The 23,850-nt window shown below is 39.6% G+C and overlaps 1 protein-coding gene and 1 non-coding gene across 3 annotated transcripts in view; both read right to left on the reverse strand.

The window, feature by feature from the left end:
* Positions 1-6,679: 6,679 nt before the first annotated feature.
* On the reverse strand, positions 6,680-6,810 carry LOC130889750 (small nucleolar RNA SNORA3/SNORA45 family). The gene has a single exon (XR_009058634.1). It is a non-coding gene; the product is annotated as a small nucleolar RNA SNORA3/SNORA45 family (small nucleolar RNA).
* A 5,739-nt stretch (positions 6,811-12,549) lies between these two features.
* Positions 12,550-23,850, reverse strand: part of C1galt1 (core 1 synthase, glycoprotein-N-acetylgalactosamine 3-beta-galactosyltransferase 1) — a 34,209-nt gene continuing 22,908 nt past the window's right edge. For both annotated transcript variants that reach the window (XM_057780748.1, XM_057780757.1), the window contains exons 3-4: positions 20,443-21,110; positions 12,550-17,171 (exon numbers count right to left, since the gene is read on the reverse strand). In XM_057780748.1, the coding sequence (XP_057636731.1) occupies positions 16,968-17,171; positions 20,443-21,110 (872 nt within the window). In that variant the 3' untranslated portion in view covers positions 12,550-16,967. The remainder of the gene's footprint in view (positions 17,172-20,442; positions 21,111-23,850) is intronic.

Genomic DNA, 23,850 nt, shown 5'->3' on the forward strand with positions numbered 1-23,850 from the left:
GGGGAGAAAGAAGGAAACGAAGTAGTAGTTACCTCTTCAGAAGAGGGACAGGAAGAGAGAAAGCAGGCTGGGATCAAAGGTGTGAGCTACCTCTACCTAGCTTTGTTTCTCTTTTAGACTGGTTCAATTTCATATAGCCAAGGGTAGCCTTGAACTCCTGTTCTTCCGGCTTCCTCCTCCCAAATGTTGGGATTAAAGTTGTGTGCCACCACTGTCTGGCCTCTATGGTTAACTAGTGGCTAGCTCCACCCTCTGATCTCTAGTCAAACTTTATCAGGACACAAACAAAATATCACACAACATGGGACAAAGCTGGTTTTTCCCCAGAGCCAAGCAAGGTACAGGATGGAGGCACCTGCAGAAGATGGCATGCCATCTGTGTAGCTGTCCCTGGGAGGACAGCCTGAGAGCCAGGTGAGATGGCATCTCTGTTCTGGGTCCATATGGCACTGGAACCCTCTCAGGTCAACACCTGAAGGGTAGCTTCTTTCAGTGATGTTATATTCAGGGGAATGTTACGAATGTGGCATAGTGTATATTATCTTACAAAATTATTTTCTGAGAATTGTTATGAGTCTGAAAACAATGTGGTACTACAGATGAGATGGGCAGAGAAACAGCAGAATACAGTGCTCATATGTGCTTAAAAGATAAATGTCATATATGATACTAGTGTTTAAAAATACATTTTGAAAAACTGAATAGTAAAGTCTTTTGAGTAGCCAATTTTAAAAAATCTTTTTCTATTTAACTCCATGTAAGTAAATAAATTTGGAGGAGAGGGGAACATATAAATACACAAAATCAAATGCCTATGAGTAATGGAGAAAAACATGAGAATGATGTTTTTGAGAATTTCATGCATAATTTCACTAAATTTATGTGAGTTCCACCTGTCTCCCTTCCTTTTCCACTGCCCAAGGTTCACAACTGCCCAAGGTTCACGACCTCTAACAATTATTTTCACATATTGTTGAAGGAGGCCGCTTATTCGTTTGTTCCTTGTTCCCGGCTGCACAGACTCCCGCTTGTTTGTTACCGGCTGCTCAGCTCCGAAATAACCACACAGAGACTGTATTAATTAAATCACTGCTTGGCCCATTAGCTCTAGCTTCTTGTTGGCTAACTCTTACATATTAATTTAACCCATTTCTAGTAATCTGTGAATTGCTGTGGTTGTGGCTTACCAGGTAAAGTCCCGGCATCTGTCTCTGGGAAGGCTACAATGACTTCTCTCTGACTCTGCCTCCTTTCTCCCAGCTTAGTTTTCTCCTCCTAGCTCTATTCTACCCTATCATGGGCTCAAGACAATTTCTTTATTAACCAATGGTATTCACAGCACAGAGGGGAATCCCACATCAACAGATGTGTACAACCTACTGAGTCCATTTTGTGTTGCTCCAATGTACATGTGTTTAGGGCTGACCACTTGAAACTGGCAAACCTGTCAGGGGCTCATCCCTAGAGAGAACCGACTCTCCCTCTTTTAGCATTCTGACTGCCCACAGTTCTTCATCTGTAGGCAGAGCCCAGCTTCAGCAGGATGGTTCAGGTCCAAAGAGGATGTGTAGAGTGAGCCAGGGTGGAGGGGTGGGGAGAAGGAGGAGACACAGGATCTGAGGGAGAATCATGTTGACAGCCAGAATCATTTAATTGAGAAAAGATTACACCTTTTATACTGTACAGTTGCACAGAGGGTTAAATGGGAGACAAGGGGTGTGTGAGCTGGGTGTGGTTTAGGATCAGAAATTGATGAATAGCATTGACCTTGACAGTAGAAACCAGTCATAGGTTAATGAAGGGCCACAAGTTCCTCTTACTGGAGATGAAAGAATGCCGGCTTTATCAAGCAAGGCACTTTCCTTAAGCTCCCAGGGAATGGAGACCCTTATGCAAATGACTGACCCTGGGGAAAGGACTTCTGGGGAGCAGAAGTTTCTTAGTCTACTTATGGGCCTGTTCCCCTCATAACGCTCCCAAGAGGGAAGGTCCTGGTGTCTTACTCTTTCCCCATTATACTGGACCATTCTGATTTCTCTGTATTCATTAACTGAACTCTTGGCCTTAATGGCCTTGGGCTCTGGATCTGAATTGTGGGCATTTCATCCTTGGGATCAGGTGTGTCTAGTAAAATTCCTGTTCTTGGTATACTTAGGAGGATGCAATGGAATTCCTGGTTTTAAGGTGGTATGGATATTTTTTTCCAAAGAATTATTTTGTTTAGAGGTTACCATTGTACATATTTTTATCCTTTACCAAAGCCTGCAAAAAAATTCTCAAAGTGGGAATGAATAAAAATGAAAGGTACAAGGTGCTGGAGAAGTGGGGTCTGCAATGTCGAAATGCATGAACTTTGTCAAGCAGCGATGGTCACCATATGGTTCATGCCAATCTGGGAGTGGGGCCGTGTGAACCTTCTGTCATCCCTGTTGGTACATTGACAGATTATCAGTGCTCGGGTCTTATTTAGGCAGCCATTTTGTTGAGATTCATGGTTGCGACTTCTCTGTCGGATCTAGAAGACACTATGCCGCAGCAGGCTTCCTGGTCTTCTGGTTCTTATGATCTCTCTGCCCACCCCACTGCCCATTGCCATCTTCCCTGAGCCTTAGGTGCAGGGGATGTATTGTAGATGTACTAGCTGGGGATGGGTAGCTTATGCCCACTTGTTCTTTACATTCCTACTAGCTGTGACTCTCTGTAGCAGTTTCAACTGCTACAAAAATAGCTTCTCTGATGAGGGGTGCAGACTGCACTTACCTGTGGGTGTGTTTATAATACAGTCAGAAGTTACATTGATTTAGAAAAATACTAGCAGTTTCTCCCCTAGGGTCCATGAGTTCTACAGCCTTGGGTAGTTATCTAGGTTTACAGTGCCAGACACAAATTTCCTCCATTGAGTGGCTCTAAATCCCATTAGACAAATGTTCATTACCCTCAATAAATAAGCACCACTGGGGATATCATGCATGGCTGGTCATTGTTGTGGACCATGGACTTAAATGATGGGTGGTACTATTGATTGATTTTTTTGTCTTGGCAGCTTGAATAGCATTCTCTGTTGCTATGGGAGTTAATCCTCAGGAAGGAGGTTTCCTCCAAGCCCAATGTCTAGAGTGTGTGGTGACCTCAGTCTTACCTTCTTTCCCTCTTCTGGTCTCTATTCTCTTAACATAATTGCAAGGGTTTTTGTCTGCTGGTGTGGTATGTGGAAGTTCAATCCACATTTTCTGGAGCAGAAAACCTGTTTTTGAGGGGTCATTGCATCTATAAGAAAGGTGTTTGTACTAGGTGGCAGAGAATAGAGTATGGACTATATACCAGCCTCAAAACTTTTCTTAGAGTGACAGGGTCTCTCATCATCTATTTCTATGCTCAAAAAATATAATTCATATTATTTATCACACAAAATGGGAAATAAGACACAAACCCTGTTCACACTGGGCACAACAAAGTCCCTATGTAATTTAAAAACCAGTCACTTAGTTGTTTTTCTGTGAGTGCTAGCAAGGGAAGCTCACAGTAGACCCAGTGCAGTGTGCCGAATGGCAATTGAGGAGAACTTCTAAAAGGACACGTGGTCTGAGAATCGCAAGTCGGGTTTCCAGGCTGAGCAGAGGCAGCCGGGAAGGGCAGTCACCGCACAGCTTGTTCTGTGTAACCCCCAAGGGCTTGGGAGTCAGATGCCTCACGCGGAACCCTCGAGGACTGTTTTCCAATCCTTTTGCAATAAGTACTGTTTATTTTGGGCTGCTGTAAAAACATTACTGCAAACTCTAGAGACTTAAAACGACAGAAACGTATTTGCTCACAGTTCTGGAATTTGAAGACATGCTAATGTGTTGGCATGGCCACATTCTCTCCGAAAGCTCTAGATAGAATTCCCGTCTCTTCTGGCATCTAGCGGCTCCTCGCATTCCTTGGCTTGTGGGATCTCATCTTCAGCCTTGACTGTCTGCCCAGATGACCTTCTCCTATCTCTTGAAGGACATCAGAATTAGCTCATCTTAAGATTCTTAGCTAATTATCTCAGTGAAAGTATTTCCAAATAAGAACACTGTTGAACCACAACAGAGTTAAAGCCCAGGCTCCTTCAGCTTAAGTTTGGTTACTAACCAAATGGATCAATTAATTCCTGCACTATACAGTTTGATGATTCCAGAGAAAAAAAATTAAGGACTCAGTCAAAACAGTGTTTGGAAACTATTCTGGTACCTGCAATATGTTTACAAATGGAAGGAAAATACAGACTAAACATATTTACATTTTATCTCTTAGTTCTACGTACAAGTCAGACTGTTCAGGAAAAATGAAAGTGCCATTCAGTGTAAAGACACTGACCTGTACATGCTGTTGCCATATGTGGCATGAACTGGCATCTTGATAAGCTTAGTGACTCCGGGGACTGTTTCTGGATTTTCACAATAAGTAGTTTGTACATCTTTAATCTATAGATAATAGCAGGGATTTTGATTGTTTTTGTTTTTAATACGAAGAAGGACTCATCCATTGTCTTCTATCTCAGTGAAACACAAAGGAAGAACTAAGTCAGGACAGATGTGATTCAAGACATGGGAATAATCCAGGGCTCCAAGGCTTAGAGAATTAACATCAGCTACCAAACATTTCTGTCCTCGGGGCAGACGGAAGGAAGGCTGCCATGAGAAGGCTCTTGGTCCCTGGATGATCTGACCATCGCTGGCTTCATGGTGACCCTTCCCTCCCCTGCCCGCTCTTATCCTTCTATCCTCATGGCAAGACACACAAGGAACCTCTGCCAGCTGTCAGTGCTGAGAGCCCTCCTCTTCCTGGGTGCCTGAGATGCTGCTCGAGGTGTCTTGTGGCTGTTCTTTACCACTGGCAGCTACAGCACCAATGACTGAGGGACAGGAGCTCCTTTCCTCCCTGAGACAATCTCTACTATCAAAGAGATATGCCAGGTTTTTGAAAAAATTCAAAACATAGCATTCCAGTTCTACTGCCATCCTATGCACGCAGAAGGGTGCACGTTCACCCTCGTGCATGTCTTAGTGCGTCCATTGGGCCACACTTTTCATCCTAAATTCTCTCTTTTGCTTCATGGCCTGTGCTATCTTCGCATTTGCATTTTAATAGTTAACAGGCTATATTTTTAGTTATTTTGGAATTTTATGACCGTATTTGGCATATTCTGTTCCTATTTCTTGAGGAATGCATTTCACAAAATTTCTAACTTTTGAAAGCTCAGTGGAATTAAGACCTCACTTGTAAGTTTTGTTTTTGATTTTTAGAAACCAAGGTGTATAACCACATTCTGTTATCTTAATTTTGTATTGAAATAATGGGATAATCAGGACACACCCGTCTAGTCTTTTTCTACTCCTCTGGTTTTAAGAGGTGCCACCAGTTTTCATAGCCATGTCCCCTGACTTTTCTTACTTGCCTTTAAATTTGGGATCCAGTTTGACTTTGCCCAGGCCCCATGAGAATGGGGTAGGTTTTGTTTTTAGCACTGGGCATTGTTACAGAGAACCCTAAGGTCAGTTTGCTATTTCTCCTTCTACCTCTTCCTGCCACAGAAGTGGTGACTTTGTTGTTACTTAGATCCCAGGCCACTTTGACTCTAGGTCAGTCTGCAGATTCTCAAGAACTCTATTTTAAATATATGCATAATATTAAAATAGTGTTAACTACACTTTGAAGCTGCTGGTCTATTGTTACATATGCACAGTAGACTCTGAAACTAGTTTTAGATAGTAGAATTTAGAGTTCTATTTCTTGAATTTTAATCCTTGAGCCTTAATGTTTAATTTTTGATAAGTGGTTGATCTCATCTCTTACTAAATGAATTTACTGCTTCCCCCCACCCCCCAAAAAAAGTTTTCAGGGAGTATGTAAAGGGTTACAGTTTACTTTTGGGGGGTGGTGAATTTCCTGATTTGTACTTTTCTGTGTTTTGATAACACTAACAAAAGAGAGAGAAGCACTTTAAACATTTTAAAAGAAAGGATTTCTTTGGCAGACATCGCTTCTTGGTCTTGACAGCTGGTATGGGCTGATGGGTTTATGTAGAGAAGTAGAACCCCCTATCCGGGCATGTGGATTCTGGGTGCTTCAGAAGCCTAAGCTTTCTTGGCAATGTGTGGCTATTGCATGAACAGGTGAGTGCCATACTGAGTCTTCACACTTAGGGCTGGATCTGGGCAGGGGTGCTTCCGGATGCTGCTCAAGGCATCTTCCGTCTTCTCCTGGGCTGCATCTGCTCTTTCCGCTCTCCTTTCTCGAGTGCTTTCTGGTCCCTGAGATTCTGAAGTATCATCCTCAACTGTGGCATCCAAAAGAGAAAGGTCCTGGTCTCTCAGCGAATTTTCAAGATGCTCCACTATCAATGGGTGAAGAACCCAACTATTCTATGACTAATCACCTTACTGCTCTTTCTTAGGTTACTTAGCATATGGGTTTCTGCCCAGTTGTTTGTAATATTTATACAAATTTTCTTTTCTGCATTCTGTGGTCATCTTGAAAGGACTTACTTTACGCATGTCAGGATGTGAAATCTGGGTTAAAGAGATCACCCCAGAAGGACTTATAAACTATTCAGTAAGATCATTTGTGAGGGACAATATTGACAACACGACTAAGCTTGACATAACTGAGAGTGAATTTAAGTAGGTACCAATCCTCTAATGTGTGAAGTAAGGCACATTTCTGCCCTGAGCACTAACACAGGCATTGGCTGCTCCTGTCAGTACATCAAGACCAGAAGATCCTCTCTGAGAACTCTAGCCCACCAGGACATAAGCTGTACCAGGGGATGACTCTAGTTTTGGCAAGAGTGAAATTTTGATGGGATATTTTACTAGTAAAGCATTTTTAATCATGTATCTTGATTTTCTAAGTACTAATATGCCAATATTATATCAAAACCTATGTAACCATAAATATGCACATACATAAAGTACAATGTAATAAAAATCGACAAAATTATTCCCATCCACCACTGGACTATTTGAAGAGCAGTACTATAGAATTGGCTGAGAAGGAAGAAATTACTTCTGACCGTGTTGGTCTAGGATGACTTTATGGAAGAGATCAGATCCATTAAAGAAAAATCCAGATAATATAGGTGGATCCTCACTGAATAGAACTTACCAGAAAAAAAACAAAACACTTAACTGACCAGTGGTTCTTTTTCTGTTGTTCCTTTATTAGACCTTACAGTACATAGTAGTGATTAATGACCTGTTTCATTGACATGTTGAAATGTTGATCCTGCTACTTCTCATCCATTCAGACTTGGATAAATTACTTCATCTACAAACAGTTTATATCTGCTACTAGGATTATGATTAAAAGTATCACCCAGTAAAATAATACAGTGTAAAGTAGCTATCAAGACTCACTGCCTGGATGCATAATCTTAATACATATAACTACCTTTACATTTTTTTATTTTATACCTCATAGAAAATGAGTTCTCTGAGACCAACAACAAAAGAAATCATTTGTCTGTTATACAGTTTGATGCTTTACTTGAAGTAGGCACTCAAATATTGGTTAAAATGTTTGATTAGGAGCTGAACTTGCGTGCAGAGTTAACTATTTAAGTATCAGGAAACTGTTGTAAGGAGGAGGGCCCACATGCTTGTCCTGGCCACCTGGCTAGCTTAGACCTGAAATAATCACACAGAAATGTATTAATTAAATCACTGCCTGGCCCATTACCTCTAGCTTCTTACTGGCTAATTCTTACCTCTTAATTTAACCCATCTCTATTAATCTGTGCATCACCTCGAGGCCGTGGCCTACCAGCAAAGTTTCAGCATGTCTATCTCTTGCGGCTCCATGGCATCTCCCTCTGACTCCGCCCTTCTTCCTCCCAGCATTCAGTTTAGTTCTTCTCGCCTACCTAAGTTCTGCCCTATCAACAGGCCAAAACAATTTCTTTATTCATTAACCAATAAAGCAACACATAGAAAGAAGGCCCTCCCACACCAGTAAACAATGTAAATATCAATAAACAGTAAGGGAATGATATGGTAGGATCAGGCTCTGGAGGATCACAACATCCTCAAGTACTCTGTGATTCAAGAGGTGGCAATGGAACTGGGCCTGGTGCCACAAGCTTGTAATTCCAGCTATTAGGATGAGCACAAATTTAAACTCTGCCTAGACTACAGTGTGAATATTTAAAAATACAGATTATATATGAATATCCATATAATATTCATAATATACATACATTACACACACACACACACACACCACATATTTGAGATGGGGTCTCCCTATGTTATATCCTGGTCAGCTTAGGGAGACTACCATCTCAAATTTTAAAGAGATGGTTTGGGGACCATAGTTCAATGGCAGAACTATGGGTGGCAGGTTCGAGGCTCAATCTCTACTGAAAAACATGAGGTAATACAGCAATGAAGTTGTGTGAGAGAGGATTATTTTACTACTAAAGATGGATACCGTACTTGTTTACAAAGGTGTTTCTCTCCCAACTGAGGTAGATTACAGTGCGTGTGTAGTTTTTTTTTTTTCTTTATACCAAGAGATGTTTCACTTTGGGAAACAAATATTCTCCTTTTCTAGTTATTATTTGCCAATTTCCACAAATCTTTAAGATTAAACTTAACTTGCTCCATGATGTCAGAGGCCCAGGCATTTCAGAAAGATGATAATGTGCTAATTAAAAGAAATGTATCTAAACCAATAAAACCAATACATAGGTCCTTGAAACCACTGAGTGTAAGGTGAACTGGATTTCAAATCTGCTTTTTTTGAGTCATTGCACACATTCCTTCCCAATGCCTCCTGTCTATACTCCTCAGTCTGCCTTAGACTAAATCAGGCCCTCAGTGAGAACCAGGAGACAACCGTGGTCTTCTTGCTACCTTCCCACCATGTCTGAAGGAGCTAGCCATGCTTCCTTACAGCTGGGAAACAGCTGCTTCTCAAACAGGACTTGAAGTTTTGGATGTCAAAGACTGTTGGCAGTGCCGAGACATCTGTTATACAATACCAATCATTATTTTCCATTGTGATGTGAACGTCACCTTCATTAACTGGAGAATATTCTGCCTCATTGTTTCAAACAAGTGGGCAAGCATGTCTGATGTGTTCCTTGGAGCTCCTTTAAACAGCGCCAGTCAACATCTCAAGTGCCCGTTTGGCTAAAGAAGATGGTATCAACCGTAGTTTTGAATTAAGTTTATTTTACTGGGTAGTAAGAACTTAAGTATACATATATACATACATTCACTAAGTGGGTTTTAGAAACATTTCTGTAGGGAAGAAAAAACCCTCTAGATCATGTTAGCATGTATTCTCAGTCTTATCTCAGTGACAGATAGCAAAGTTGCTTAGTTACATTTCTCATTTAACTACCTAATAAGATAGAATTTCAGAACTGATTTTCAAAATATTCCTGCTGATAAGAAATGGGAAGAAGTTATAATGTTAGCAATGAGAAGACAACTGGGGTGCCAGTGGAGATGGGAATAGGGGGTGAGGTTTGAAGAAGCAGAAATCAAAAGGCAAAGGGCAGGGAAATTCAACTAGACAAACAGGTTTCTAAAAGTTACTCTGTAAACCAGAAGTCATCTCTGGTCAATTATTCTAAACACATTCATTCACCTCACTGAGAAAGCTGTTTAAATTCAGCGGGAAAGAAGCCAGAGCTTTAATATTTTAAAGAGAAATGGAATTATTAAAACAACCATAACCATACTTGCAGTGGTTTGAATGAGAATGGCCTCCATAGCTCCTATGTTCGAATATTTGGTTCCCAGTTATGGAACTGCTGGTGAAGGATTAGGAAGGTGTGGCCTTGGAGGAGGTGTGTAACTAGAGGTGGGTTCTGAGATTTCAAGATTCCTCTAAGATTCCTAGAGCTCTTTCTCTCTGCCTCGTTGTGGAGGAAGATGTGACCATGTTCCTGTCACCATGTTTTTGCTCTGCCATCATAGACTCTTTAACCAACTCTAGAAGTTTGACAAGAATGATCCCCCATTGGCTCACATCTCAATACTTGGGCCCCAGTTAGTGAAACTGTTTGGGAGGGACTAGGAGGTGTGTTCTTGTTGGCAGAGATGTGTCACGGAGTTGTGCTTTGAGGTTTCAAAAGATGTCTATATTCCCAGTGTGTTCTCTGCTTGGTTAAGATGTGAGGACTCAGGGGTTCCTGCTACCATGCCTTTGTTCCACCATCCAGGACTCTAACCTGCTGAGACTACAAGCCCAGTTACATACTTTCTTTATAGGCTGCCTTGGCCATAGCAATAGAAAAATTACTCAGTAATTTTTTAGTAAGATATATTCAGTAGTTTTTTATTTTTTCTAGTACTATAAGGTTCTACTTCTGGGAAATTTACCATCAAATCTGTATGTATTCATATAAATACTTAAAATGACAAAATTAGCATCATAATTTATTTCATTTAAATAACATTTTTTAAATTTATTTTACATACTGACTGCAGTTTCCCCTCCCTCTGCTCCTCCTGGCTCCCCACCCTGCTTCCTATCCATGCTCCTTTCCTTCCACTCCTCCTCTCTTTCCATTCAGACAGGGGCAGGCCTTCCACAAGCTTGAACAACAGCGATGGCACATCCAGTTGGAGCAGAACCGAGCTCCTCCCCCTGCATCAAGGCTGGGCAAGGTAATCCAGCCTGGGGAAGAGGTTTCCAAAAGCCAGCTAAGCACCAGGGACAGGTCCTGATCTCACTGCCAGGAGCCTTACAAGGAGACTATGCGACACAACAGCCACACAACCCTTTCTCCAGGAGCTCAGCCCAGTACTCGGATATCTGCATCTGCTTCCATCAGTTCCTGGATAGACTCTCTGGTGACAATTAGAGACGTCACCAATCTGATTACAGTACAGACACCCTCTCCACTATTGCCAGTTTTATCAGGGGTCATCCTTGTGGATTCCTCGGGGTTTCCTTGGTGCCAGATTTCTCCCTAACCCTGAAATGGCTCCCCATCAATGTCTTTTTTGTTACTCTCCTTCTCCATTCTACCCCAAAATACCTCCTGTACCCCCCAACCTGCTCCCTCACATTCCCATCCCTCCATCCTCCCCTCCTGCCCCCAGTTTACCCAGATCTCTTCTATTTTCCCTTCCTAGGGAAATCCACGTATCCCTCTTTAGGCCCTCCTTGTTATCTAGTCTCTCTGGAGCTGTGGATTTTAGGTTGGTTATTCTATACTTTACCTATGAGTGAGTACATATCATGTTTGTCTTTCTAGGTCTGGTTGACCTCAGAATGATTTTTTCTAGTTCCATTCATCACTTGCCTGCAAATTTCATGAGGTCACTGTTTTTAGAGCTAAGTAATACTCCATTATATAATGTACCACATTTTCCTTATCCATGCTTTGGCTGAAGGGCATCTAAGTTGTTTGCAGAGTCTGGCTATTATGAATAATGCTGTTATAAACATAGTTGAGCAAGTGTCCTTGTGGCATAATCAAACATCCTTTGGGTATATGCCCAAGATTGGTATAGCTGGATCTTAAGGTAGATTGACTCCCAATTTTCGAAGAAACTGCCATATTGATTTCTGAAGTGGCTGTACAAGTTTGCACTCCCAGTAGAGTGTTCCCTTTACTCTACACCCTCTCCAACACAGCATTTTGGCATCTGAGTAAATAATTACAACCACAGTATGAGGTCCAAAGCTGTTGCCACATATGCCGGTATGGATGCTAATGATGAGCATATGAGGAGCAGGTTGTAATAGCTGAGTCACACTGGTTAAACTCAAGGGACCCATGAACATCTGGACCACTTGTCTAGAAAGAGTACTAAGTCAATCTTGATTTGTATCCTAAATATTGCAGACCAACTGAACATTAGTAGACCCGAGTACCAGATTAATTCAGACTACAAACACCAAGTATTCTGGCCTACCCTCACACCTCAGTGAGCTTGTACATGTGTCCAAAGTATGCTCAAAGATGGCACCCAATTTTTATATACCAAGAACAATGAATTTCATAGGCGACTGAGAAACTCACAAAGTTTCTGTCATTCATGTTGGAGTTACTTCCTCAGAGCTCTTTGAGAAACCATGCAGAAACTACTTTTTAAAACCTGTCTTTGTTCTCCTAATACCATTCCCCTCTACTGACTTATTTCCTAGCTCGAGAATGAGAACTGGAGAACAGGAACCTGTGTGTTCTGCTTGCCACTGTATTTCCAGCTGATGCCTGCTATAAATATTTACTGAATAAATGAATCCCCCAGTTTACATGAAAGATAAAAATAATTAACAAACAGGAAAGTGATCTTTGTCCTCTCCTGTCCTGCTGGCTCTCAGCTCTTCCCTTCCTCCCTCCCCACTTTCCTTCTCTCCAGGAATGTAGAGAGTAGATATTCTAATTTTAAAGGTCCGTTATTCTAAGTCACGTGTGGAACACTTTGTTGCTTTACATAATATATATTCTAGAACAATTATGAAAGGTTATACACACAGAAAAGTTTTGATAGAAGAATCCCCCAAACTATCCATAAATAATATCACCCCTTATATCAGTTAAAAAACACACAGATGGAGCAAATTTGAACATGGTCATTTATTTTATGCAGTTGTTTGAATCCACTGTTTAAAAATTCTCAAAAGGCACTTTAAAAAACATTTAAAAATACATTTTTCTGACTAATGGTGATTACTTAAAATAAGCAAGTCACCAGACATTTTTAAACCCTTCATTGACACTATTACTTTAAATAAATTTTAAATTCCAAAACACAAACATTCAATGTATAATACAACACACTGCTCAGCAGTGAGGCTAGTTTCCCTCTGAAAGTACACTTCACGTAGACCACTCACTTATAGCGCCCTGCATAGTTGCTCACACTTAACAAATGTAACCAAAACCTCAGGAGGTAAGGGAGTTTAAACAAAGCACATTCAACTCTAATGCTGCTTTTAAGTTGCTTCTCTAAAGAGACCATGAAGTTCTCATTTCAATCACTGTTAAGATTTCAATACAGCTTGATTTATAACCGTAAGTCATCTTTAATCAACAGAGGTTAGTGTGAAATATACCACACAGCTTGTCTACCACATTTCCCATGTATGTTTCTAGCAGGCCTAATACAAATCAAGTGAAATGAAGTCAATGTATTTCTTCTTTTCTTTTAGGAGGGGTAAATAACTTTACTTCCTTTAATTACTGATGTAGAATTGCTTGATGCTGAACACGGTCAATTAGGGCAAGTAGCCTGAGAGCCAGCAGACTACTATTGTATTTTTAGTCTCATGGGAAACCTTAATGTAGGAATAAAACCATCACAGATGACAGGCGTTCTGGTCACCCAAGTCAACCACAAGGAGACAGCACTATAGGGAGCTAAAAGTGGAGGTTAAGCATAAAGGAAATATCAAATACAGAATAATGACCTCATGAACCGAGAGTGCAAGGAAACAGGTAGGAAGGAGCTGACAAACCAAGTGAGGATATCTTTCAAGTACAACAGGGTCTCCATCTGGCAATGCAGTCTGACAGGATAAGAGGGTAAAACGATTCAAACTCAAGAAACAACTACGAAAATAACCAATCAGCAAACCCAATCACCACAACTCAAAACAGTATGAACTGGTCCGTGATTTTGTCATCCTTTGTAGTAGCAAACTGACCTCTGAAATTCAGAAACGTTCAAACCGTCCAAGAGTTCAAGTGGGATAAAAACCTGCTTTGTATCTATGAATTCCCACTAGAAAAACAAGCATATTACTAATAGAGAACATGAGACTTTATTAAATCTTATGCCTCAAAACCACACTGCAATTCACACGGCAGAGATCTTAATCTAAAAGATGGCAAATAAATCATTATCCCCTAAAATCTTGTTTAATGGGCTCTACCATATACTTGGGAGAAAAATTTTGCTTCATTAGATCATAGGACAGACAAAGGATTTTTGAAAGTGACAAAACTTAAGCTGATATTAGCAGAAAATTCTTGGCATATTATAAAGTAGCATTTTCAATTTCTATTGCAAATTTTTAGCAACTACTGGATATTTTCCATATTAATTTACAGATGTTTTAATGAATCCATATGTACATATTAGTACTTACTGAACCCTTTCTGCTTAGTGAGAAATGACTAAACTTGGAGAATTGCAGCTTTTGAGGGTCCTGATAAGAGTCACTATAGGAAAATTAGGAATTTTGCCGAAACCAATGATGCACGGGCGCCCTTTAAACTCTCTAACATTTTACCTTTAATATAGTATGGTCCTGGACTACACTGATTTAGACATGTTTTAGTCTTTGAAAAATGCCTCTGTCCTGGGCAGAAATCCTGAGTGTTCCAAAGACTATTTGCACCAAAATCATGTAGGTAGACAGGTAATGGTTCTCAACATGGGATTAGTAAGACTAACTTCAGGAGTTCTTTAAATGGAACTGCTACCCACTATCCTGGAGTTTCTGACTTAGGTGGTCTGGGCAGGGTGGGAGAGCCACAACAGGCTACCAGCAGTGCTAATTTAGAAGGTATTTGGTTATGAATGTATACTCCAGGGCCTCATGCTCAAAATCAACACTTGAGATCTCCATCTCAAACTCCAGGTAAGGGTGTGAGAATCACAATTTATGAATCACTATACCAATTATGTTGTTTGACCACTTGGACCATTATTGGCTAAAAGTACCAGATGTTATATAGTATTCATGTCTGTGTGTATACATATCTCATTATTACATACATACATGTATGTGTATGTATGTATGTGCATATGCACATACATATATGTGTGTGTACATATATGTACATGTATGTGTTTATATACATAAAACTAAGCCTAGAGCTGACATAAAGCACACACAGGTCTGGATCATAAATCCCGGCCTTCTTACTATCACTGTGAGTGGAAACACCTGAATTCTTTGAGCCTTAGTTCCCTCATCTATAACATGGCCTAACACCCACCTTGACGTTAACACAAACGCACAGAGTAGCGCCGTATCTGGCACACAGCGGCACCAGATGGATTGTATGTTACGTAAATATTTCCTTCAAATCTGATTTGATCATCTCATTTACCTAAATCAAATTATTTATACGCCAAGGTAACAGAGTAAAAGCTTATACTTAAAACCATGCCCTATTCTGGGCCAGATAATGTTCTAACAACCTTATGTCTATTCATTTCTATAATTCTCATTAATATCCTGTGAGGTAGGTAGTATCATTCTCCCTAATTTTTAGATGAGGAAATTGAGGCACAGAAAGATTAAGTAAATTGTTCAAGGTTACAAAAACAGTGATGGAGGAGGAACTTAGGGCAGGCTTCTTGACTCTGCAGCCCAGGCTTCACCACAGCATTCACTTCCTATGAGCAACTGTTAGTAAAGAAGAGTAACACACATGGAACACAGGTAAAGAGCTGCTCAGAGAACAGAGGAGAGAGTCTCGGGTATCGGCAGATGGCACCACCATGAGAACAACCCAAACCAAATTAATTTGTAAAGTTGGTTGATTTTCATCATGTGGACAGAGTGATCCATAACTAGCCAATGATATAGCCACCCCTTCAAATATATCACCTATAGAGGTTATGGTTTTGGCACAATAAATATAAGTTATATTTATTATTTAGCCAGTTAGAGTCAGTGGTGTAATAATCATGCAAAATTAGCATAATAAGAAATGTAAATTATTCAAAATTAAAAATCTAGTGGAAAATCTGTAAAATATTCTGTTCTACACTCAGTATTGCTAATGACAAAAAGAGAAGTTCTCTATCCCTCAGAAGCGCTCAGCAGCCTGGAGTTAGGACTGTCCACACTGCTTCTGACGCGGTTTCGAATGGGGCTCTGCTGTTAGGACCACAGCACGACAACCATCTCCAAGTGAGAATTCAGCATGACAGAATTGGTATTTACAAATAAAATAGATGCCAGTTTAGTTTGTCTGTGTTCTTTACTTGCTAGTGTTTTTAATTAATTCTGGCCAAAAGCCACATTCAAAAATTTTTGCCAGTGTTAACAGGCACATCAGACATAAAATTAATTTTAAAAGTGCTTTAAGCAAGTTATGAAAGGCACAACAAATTCCATCTCCACAGAATGAAAATAAAAGGAACAATAATTATATAGTTGGAAAGACTTCGAATAATCGATTTACAATGCCATTAATAATTCCCGAGAGTGGTACCAATACAAGAAAAGCTTGTCCAAACAGCATTAAATTTAATTAAGTTACCCACAATTAATAATGGGTGAATTTTGGAACAGAATATTATTAAATGCATGTTTTATAGAATGCTGTCAATGCGTTGAGTAAATAAGCATGAATAGTGAAAATGGTATTCAAGGGTCAGACATTTGGAAAGGAGACAACGGGGACTTGGTACAAGGTTGATTCTATATAGAACTAAGTATATACTGTAGTCAAGGCCCAGAATAATTGGAAAATGTGGTTTATTAGTGAACTTCAGGGGGCATTCTTAGTCTATTTCTTCTTGAGGAAACACTGCCAATTTTAAGTCATACAATCACAGCAAAGTTTTCAGGCGGGAACTGGGAGGCTGGTTTGTATCATACACATGAGCAGAGTGTATACTGAGTGACAGTATTTCTTTCTAGTTTTAAGGCAGATCTGTTCAGCATTGTGTTCTCACGGTGCGGCGTAGTAGGTGACCACAAACGGAACCCCTCCAGCTCCGGTGACAACAACACACACTGTCAGGAACAGAGGACAGAGCCTCCCTAGCTCTTCTATTACCATTTAAAACACAAATTCTTCATATATATTTATATTTATATATTACTGTATCAAAACACATTTTAACAGACTTCACAGCTCTTTAAATGCTTCAGATTATAGTCATCCATTGGAAAAAATTCTATATGGAATATTTACTTCCAATCAGTTCCTCACTGGGATTTCAGGATTCTGTCAGAAAGAAGTCCTTCAGTGCAATGTAGACCATTTGACCTCAGTCCACGGTCTTCTTTCAAGGGTTGTTTAATTTTACTTTTGTATCTTCATTTTTGTTTGCTTGATTAATTTCTTTTAGTATATCCTCAGGTAAGGCAGGTTGATATCTGTATAAGTAGCCATACGGACGAAGATGATAAACGAGGTATTCTAATTCATACATAGTTGTCGAATCAACATAGTGAAAAGAAACTGCAATATCAGAACAGCAACCAGGACCCTAAAACACCAGAAGCAGACAGTGTTAGTACGGGCACAGTAGCACGCATCCCCACATTCACACCAGTTACAATCCGAAACATCAAAGCTTGAGGGAGAAGACAGGGGTGCCTAACCCATCAGATAGTATAAGATGCCAACAGTTCTCTCCCTTCCCAAGAATTTAAAACCAATAAACCTGGAACTATCACAACACTTTCAACTAAAACTGTGTTTTCTTATTTTTCATGCTTAACCATTTAAAATTCTTGATTTCTTCAAATTAAAGGGGGAGCTGTATAAAGAATAAGGCTTTATTTGTCTGGCATTTTTAGTGAATGGCTCAAATACTGTTCTTAAGCATTATAAATAAAATACAGTAAGCAAAAATGAAAACCTACTTACTAAAGAGAAAACAAAGCAGCCCCTTTTGTGGGGGACTACAAGTTACTTGAAGATTGCATGACTTTCAGGGGAGTAAAATCATCAGCTATAACAATGTCACAACAGGCATTAAGCACTGAAAACAAACTGTCTACATTCTCATATATGCTAGTTAAAAAGCCCAGTAAGAAGTTCCAAATATAGTAAATATGTGGGGGAATATTTAAGATGTAGCCACATGGAGGGGGAGAGATGGTTCAGTGTGAAGAGCACTTGTTCCTCTTGCAGAGGACCCAGGTTCAGTCCCCAGCACCTACATACATGGTAGTTCACTATCACCCATAACTTCACTTCTGACCTTCTGGGGCATGGGGAACACACACATGAAAAACAGTCACACATAAAATAAAGTAAATCTAAAGCAAACACAAGCTACAACAATCTGAGGAAAACTATAAATTTAACTAAGGACTCTAAAAAGTTCTTGGGCATTTTCATTAAATTAATGAGTTATCTACAAAGAAAGGGACATCACAGTTGCCAGAACACTTTCAAAAGCAAAGTGAGGGAGAGTGATGTACATTCAATGGTTTAAAAACTTCTTACAGTAAAAGGTCCAAACCAATATGGGCCAAATCCCAAAAAAGGCAACAGCACTACAACCAGATCCCGACCCTCCCATAGGTGATGCTATGGTAGACGATGAAGCTGCACTGGAAGAGTCTAAGAAATGACCCTATGATTCGGAGAAATCGGGAGCTCTCCATCTCAACTGTGCGCTGTTTCAGACAGACTAAAGTTAATGTAAAAAAAGAAATACCTGAAATAAAGAGTAAACTACATTTTGTCATTTCTGAACTACATAATTCTGACCAACCGATCTAACATCTTAAGTTGGCACCTAAACAACTCTGTAGGCAGGTGCAGTGGCACAGCTCTGAAACCACAGCCCTCAGGATCTGAGGACCACCGCAAGTTCAAGGCCGGCCTCCTATCTCACAAGAAAGAATAAAGACCAAAGCAAAGCAAAACAAAACTCCAACACAGCAACAAAATTTGTATTCTTAGTGATTATTACAGAGAAAAATATGTGTATTAAGAAACTCTTTAAAAACAGTAATTCACACTGCAAAGGGAAAAATTATTAAAACATTTGGTACCATTCTATGTGTTTTAGAACCTTCTGATAAATTTTATAAGATTTATACAATTTCAATACTTGCATTTTGTCTTAGAATCTTCAACCTAATAGAATACATTTTTCTAAAGACAACATTTTGCCACATAAAAGCCACTATGATTCAAGTAGAAGATACTTTATTTTGTTCCTATAAAGCACACTATTAAACAGGCCCTCTTTTTACTCTTAGAAAGAAGGAAGGATTACAATATGACAAGCATTGTGTCCTTTTGCTGCTGCTATACATGTATGGAATATCTGACATTCTTTATGAAATACTGTATGTATCTGGGTATATCTGTTACATGATTCTAATAGTGAATTTGAATATATTTTTATATGGGAAGAGGTTCAGAACTTAAGATAAAACATCAAGTTTCCTTAAAGCAAAAAGAAAATGTTGTACACCATTTGGAAATACTGGCTTGGAGTGGTACCCTGAAGTGTACTATTAATATGTTAGGGCCAGAAAAAGGAAGCATAAAGGATTACTGACTTGCTTCAGGCATTACTAATCAATAACAGAGTCTGAAAAGCAAGGTTTTATAACCCTAAACTCATTAAGTAATTCACTGTACTGGTGCTTATAATGGGCATATAGGGTTTCTCCTATCAGCAACTAAATTAATTATAGCATATTAATATATTAAATTGTCACAAAGAACTCAGATGAAGAGAGATATATCAATGTTAATACATATCATGTGTAAAAGTGGAAATTTGTAAGAAGATATAAGTGCTATAATTTGATTTTAAATGTACAAAACAATGCTGACTTATTGATGCATGTACCAACATGTAGGGAAATATGAACGCTCACGTAATAAAAACTAACATTTCATTCTTGGCAGTGTGTAGCTTAGGGAAAGAGATAAGAGAACTAGACTGGAAGGGTGCACTGGCCTCAACTGTCTCTAAGACTGATGTGCTGAAAATATCTGAGACAAGTGTGGCAACAAGATTTCTACTTGGTAAAGTCAGATGTGTACATTGAGATAGCTCAAAAAAGACAACGTAACTCAGGCACAATTGTGAGAAATGCACATTAAGATACAAACTAGAGCCATACTTATTAAAAACTGTCATAGGCTATAATACACGGTGATTACAGGTAAATGACAGACAGATCACACCATTTTACAAATGAAAAAACTGAGGCCCAAAAATTAGCCAAATCTTGTACATGAAGATCATTTCAACTATGAAGTGAAGAATAGGATCTTCACCCTGGTAACTATAAGGCTCCTTATTTAGATTTTTACACGGCTTGCAGGCCTTACCCAAGTTTGGTTCCAGGTCACCACCGTATGGTTGCCCAGCCCATTTCAGGTCACACTGTGTCCTTGATTAACTTTAGTGCTTTGGTTCTCCAGTTCTTCACGTTGTGGTGACCCCCAACCATAAAATTATTTTCATTGCTACTTCATAACTGTAATTTTCCTGCTGTTATGAATATAATGTAAATATTTTTGGAGACAGAGGCTTGCCAAAGGGGTCACAATCCACAGGTTGAGAACCACCTGCCATCACCTAAAGTCACATCTTTCTAAGTGTGCCTATTCTGTAGCTCTTTGGGTAGAATGTAAGAAAACTGGAACTTGGTGTATTGACTTCTGTAAGTTAGTGGCTGGCATACAAAGGTATCAATAGATGTCTACTAAATGGCTGGCTAGGACCTCCACTCTCACCTGCTTTGCTATACTGTAGTGCATATGACTTCTAGACTTACCTCTACGGGAGGGTAATAGTTGTAGTTCCAATACCAAAATGTTTTCGGTAGGTAACCTTTGATTAAGTGGTGTTCTGGTACAAACGGGTGGAAAGTTTCTTTTCCAGTGGTGTCTCTGGAATCTCCAGCTTCCACGTTTATAATTTCCATGCACCTTCCCAGGGCTAAGTCTTCAATGGAGGAACTATGTGTACATTTCTCTGTTTTAAATGCATCTACAAATCTTCTCAAGGCTTCTTTGCTTAGTACATACCCTGCTCCTCCACTCATGTATCCCTGCTTCACATAGGGCTTAAATCTTCTCCCAAAGTAAATGGGTTGTTCAGGGTTATACTTTGACAGAAGCCATCTCAGATTGTCCAGTATGACATATGTGTCATCATCTGCTTTCATAAACCAATCAGCATCTTCTAAATAATGGTCATACACATACTGAAAAGCTTTAATTGTTTTCCAGTAGAGCTGCTCTCTGCCTTCTTTGGTTTTCAGTCCCACAGTAGGGAAGTCTTGATTTTCTTCTGAACTCATAAATAATACTTTATTACAACGCTGGGCCCATGTAGCTTTGACATGTTTGGCCTTTTTCTCTAGATTTTGAGGGCTTGTCATAACCCAACAAAGAATTTTAACTTTCTGATAGAGGTTCTCAGCAATGTCCGTGTTCTCATCTATCAAACAAACATTTTTAAGAGTTACATTTATACAGACATAAAATCCTAATAAACCTTACCCAAGAAACTTTTCATAAATTATTTCCAAGGCTCTGTTTACCCATCTGTTATTAATGACCTTGAGAAAACACAACCTAAAATCCACCCTCTGAGAAGCTGGTTGGAAGTGCAGTAGTGTAGCATGCTCCACGGCAAACCCAGCAGTCTATATTCAAAGACCATCTCATATACTCTTGCTACTTAACACTAGGAAGAAAGTAACAGAACATTCTTGGGAATTTCTCATTGCTGTGAATGGGTTTCTAAAAGAAAGAAGAATAAAAAACAAAACAAACAAAGCCATGCTGCTGAAGTCAGTTCATTTGAAGGTCATGAGTCAACTGTTAAGAATTTCAACAAGTACCCTAAGGTGTTCTTGAAGACTTTCATGCTAACTTCAGCTGAAAGCAGAGGAGTTAATGTTAATGTAGGGTTGAGATTGCTCAGATAATACTAAGTGCGCTTCATTCCAAAATGCAAACCCAGCAGTTTGAAACAGAACAGAGCAATGGGTAGAGGTTAGAGTTCTGAAATTATTTAGAGCAGTGTCTCTATAAGCTACCATTTGCAGAGACATAGGTGGCTCACATCAGAATATATAGCCGAATACCATAACCATCAAATGAGGTTTGATAAAAAATACCTACGGCACACGGTAGTGTGCTTAGGAACTTAAACAGACCCATAACCTAGGTGTAAACAATTCTCAAGCTGTCAGTCCACAGTATGAGCATCACTGATCTAGAGGAAGGGTTCAATTAGAAGATCTAGACTAGGGTTTCTTAAAAACATATTTTTCTTCTTTGAAAGTTGTATACATTTATACAGTGTATACTGGTCACCCACCACTATATCTTTCCAACTCCCCAGTGTCCCACTCCTTCTTATCCCAACTTCATGTCCTCTTTGTATTTTTATTATTATTAATAACTCAAGTTTAATTAATACCATGCATATGTACATAGTGTGTGGCCATAGACTAGGGCTTTTAAAATGAGATGTGGTAAAGTAGCAATCTTTATTTTCAATTGTCAGAGGCCTATAAACATGGTAAAATGAATCATCAGAAAACTCTTAGCTTTGGAACATGAACAATGCAAACCCTCCACCTCTATTTTTACATTTAGACAAAATCAGTTTGCGAATCCCTGCTTTACTCCTGATTTCAACACTTGTTTAGTTACAGACCAGTATGCATCTATAAGCCACACTTGATAAGAACGCATCAGTGTTCTCACCATTTTAAGGGTAAAGGTCAATTAACTGTTGAAGCCTTGGTCCTGTAGAAGATTAACAATGAGGTAGTGTTAGTTAACTGACTAGAAGAGAACAGAAGGAAAGGTGAGGTGGCCATGAAAGAATGCTCGTGTCATGGAATACTGGAACTCAAGCAGGCGACTGCAGTCTGCAGTTAGAAAGCTTCCACTGCCCATGGAACTAAGAAATCAATCTCTTAGTCACAGAGACACACCAAAATGGGCAGCAAAAATGGTGCATACAGGACGAGATTTATCCCCACAACTGGGATCTGGCAGACCCTTTCACTCCTTCATTTATTAGCTTCTTTGTACACAACAGCTATATCCCAGAACAGAAGTGGACATATGAATGAGAAACATTTCTTGCCGGAACAGAATTCACAGCTTATCAAGGAACTTCACAAGCAAACCAGTAATTGTTGCATAGTAGGAAATGCAATGGTAGAAAGATTTCTTTAAAATAAGATACATTTAAGTGTATGGGTGTTTTTGCCTGTATGCACGTCTGAAACCACATGGCATGAAGTGCCCAAGGAGGCCAGAAGAGGGTATCTGATCCTTCTGGAAATGGAGGGCCCCTACTGTAGGTCTCAGTTTGGGTGCTAGAAATCAAACCCAGGTCCTATGGAAAAAACAGCTAGTCCTCTTAACCACTGAGCCATCTCTCCATCCAGTTGGACAGACGTATGTTTAAAGTGTCCTGAGTGCTGAGGGAAAAGAAAGTGTGGGGACTATGAAATGAGAGCAGGGATCTAAGGATGTGGGCAAAGCAGACGGGAGAAATGAAGTGGCTCCAGAACAGACATGCAGAACAAGGGTCTTCAGGAAAAGCTTACTAAAAGAAAGGACAAGAAAAGGCAGCGTGAAATTTAATCAAATATAGGTGTGTGCAGGTAGCTAGAAGCCTGTCTTGGAGAAAACTTACTTGGACTAAGAGCAAGAGATTTTGGAAATGGCAATGTACAACTGCTAGTTCAGTAATAACTGGAACCAACTAAGATGAAAAGATAAGGACTTCCCACAATTTCACAGTTCCCAGCTTACAGCAACAGTGCTAGAGAAAGGAGAAAACATGGAAATGCTATTCTGGGAGTGGAGAGGACTAGGAATTCAATTTATACATTCTTGAGAGGCTGAAGGTAAACTCAGTAAAGAGACAGCAGAAATGAACGTTCCAGAATTGGTGACATCAAACAGACAGAGCTAAAGGACAGAGACACAGAGAAGGGATATGCAGAAGACCCGTCTGAGAAAGGTTTGGTTTCAGGGATAAGAACCAGGATAAATGAAGCCACTGTAACATCTACTCACTATCCTTACTTCTATACTTCTAAGACCCTCTAAAAGAAAAATGATTAGTTAACCACTGACTGAAGTGTAAAATATATACATCTTATGTGTTTCTCTAGGGTAACAAACCCCAAACAGTTTATATAAAC

The sequence above is a fragment of the Chionomys nivalis genome, chromosome 1 (genome assembly GCF_950005125.1).
Source record: "Chionomys nivalis chromosome 1, mChiNiv1.1, whole genome shotgun sequence".
NCBI classification, from domain to species: Eukaryota; Metazoa; Chordata; class Mammalia; order Rodentia; family Cricetidae; genus Chionomys; species Chionomys nivalis.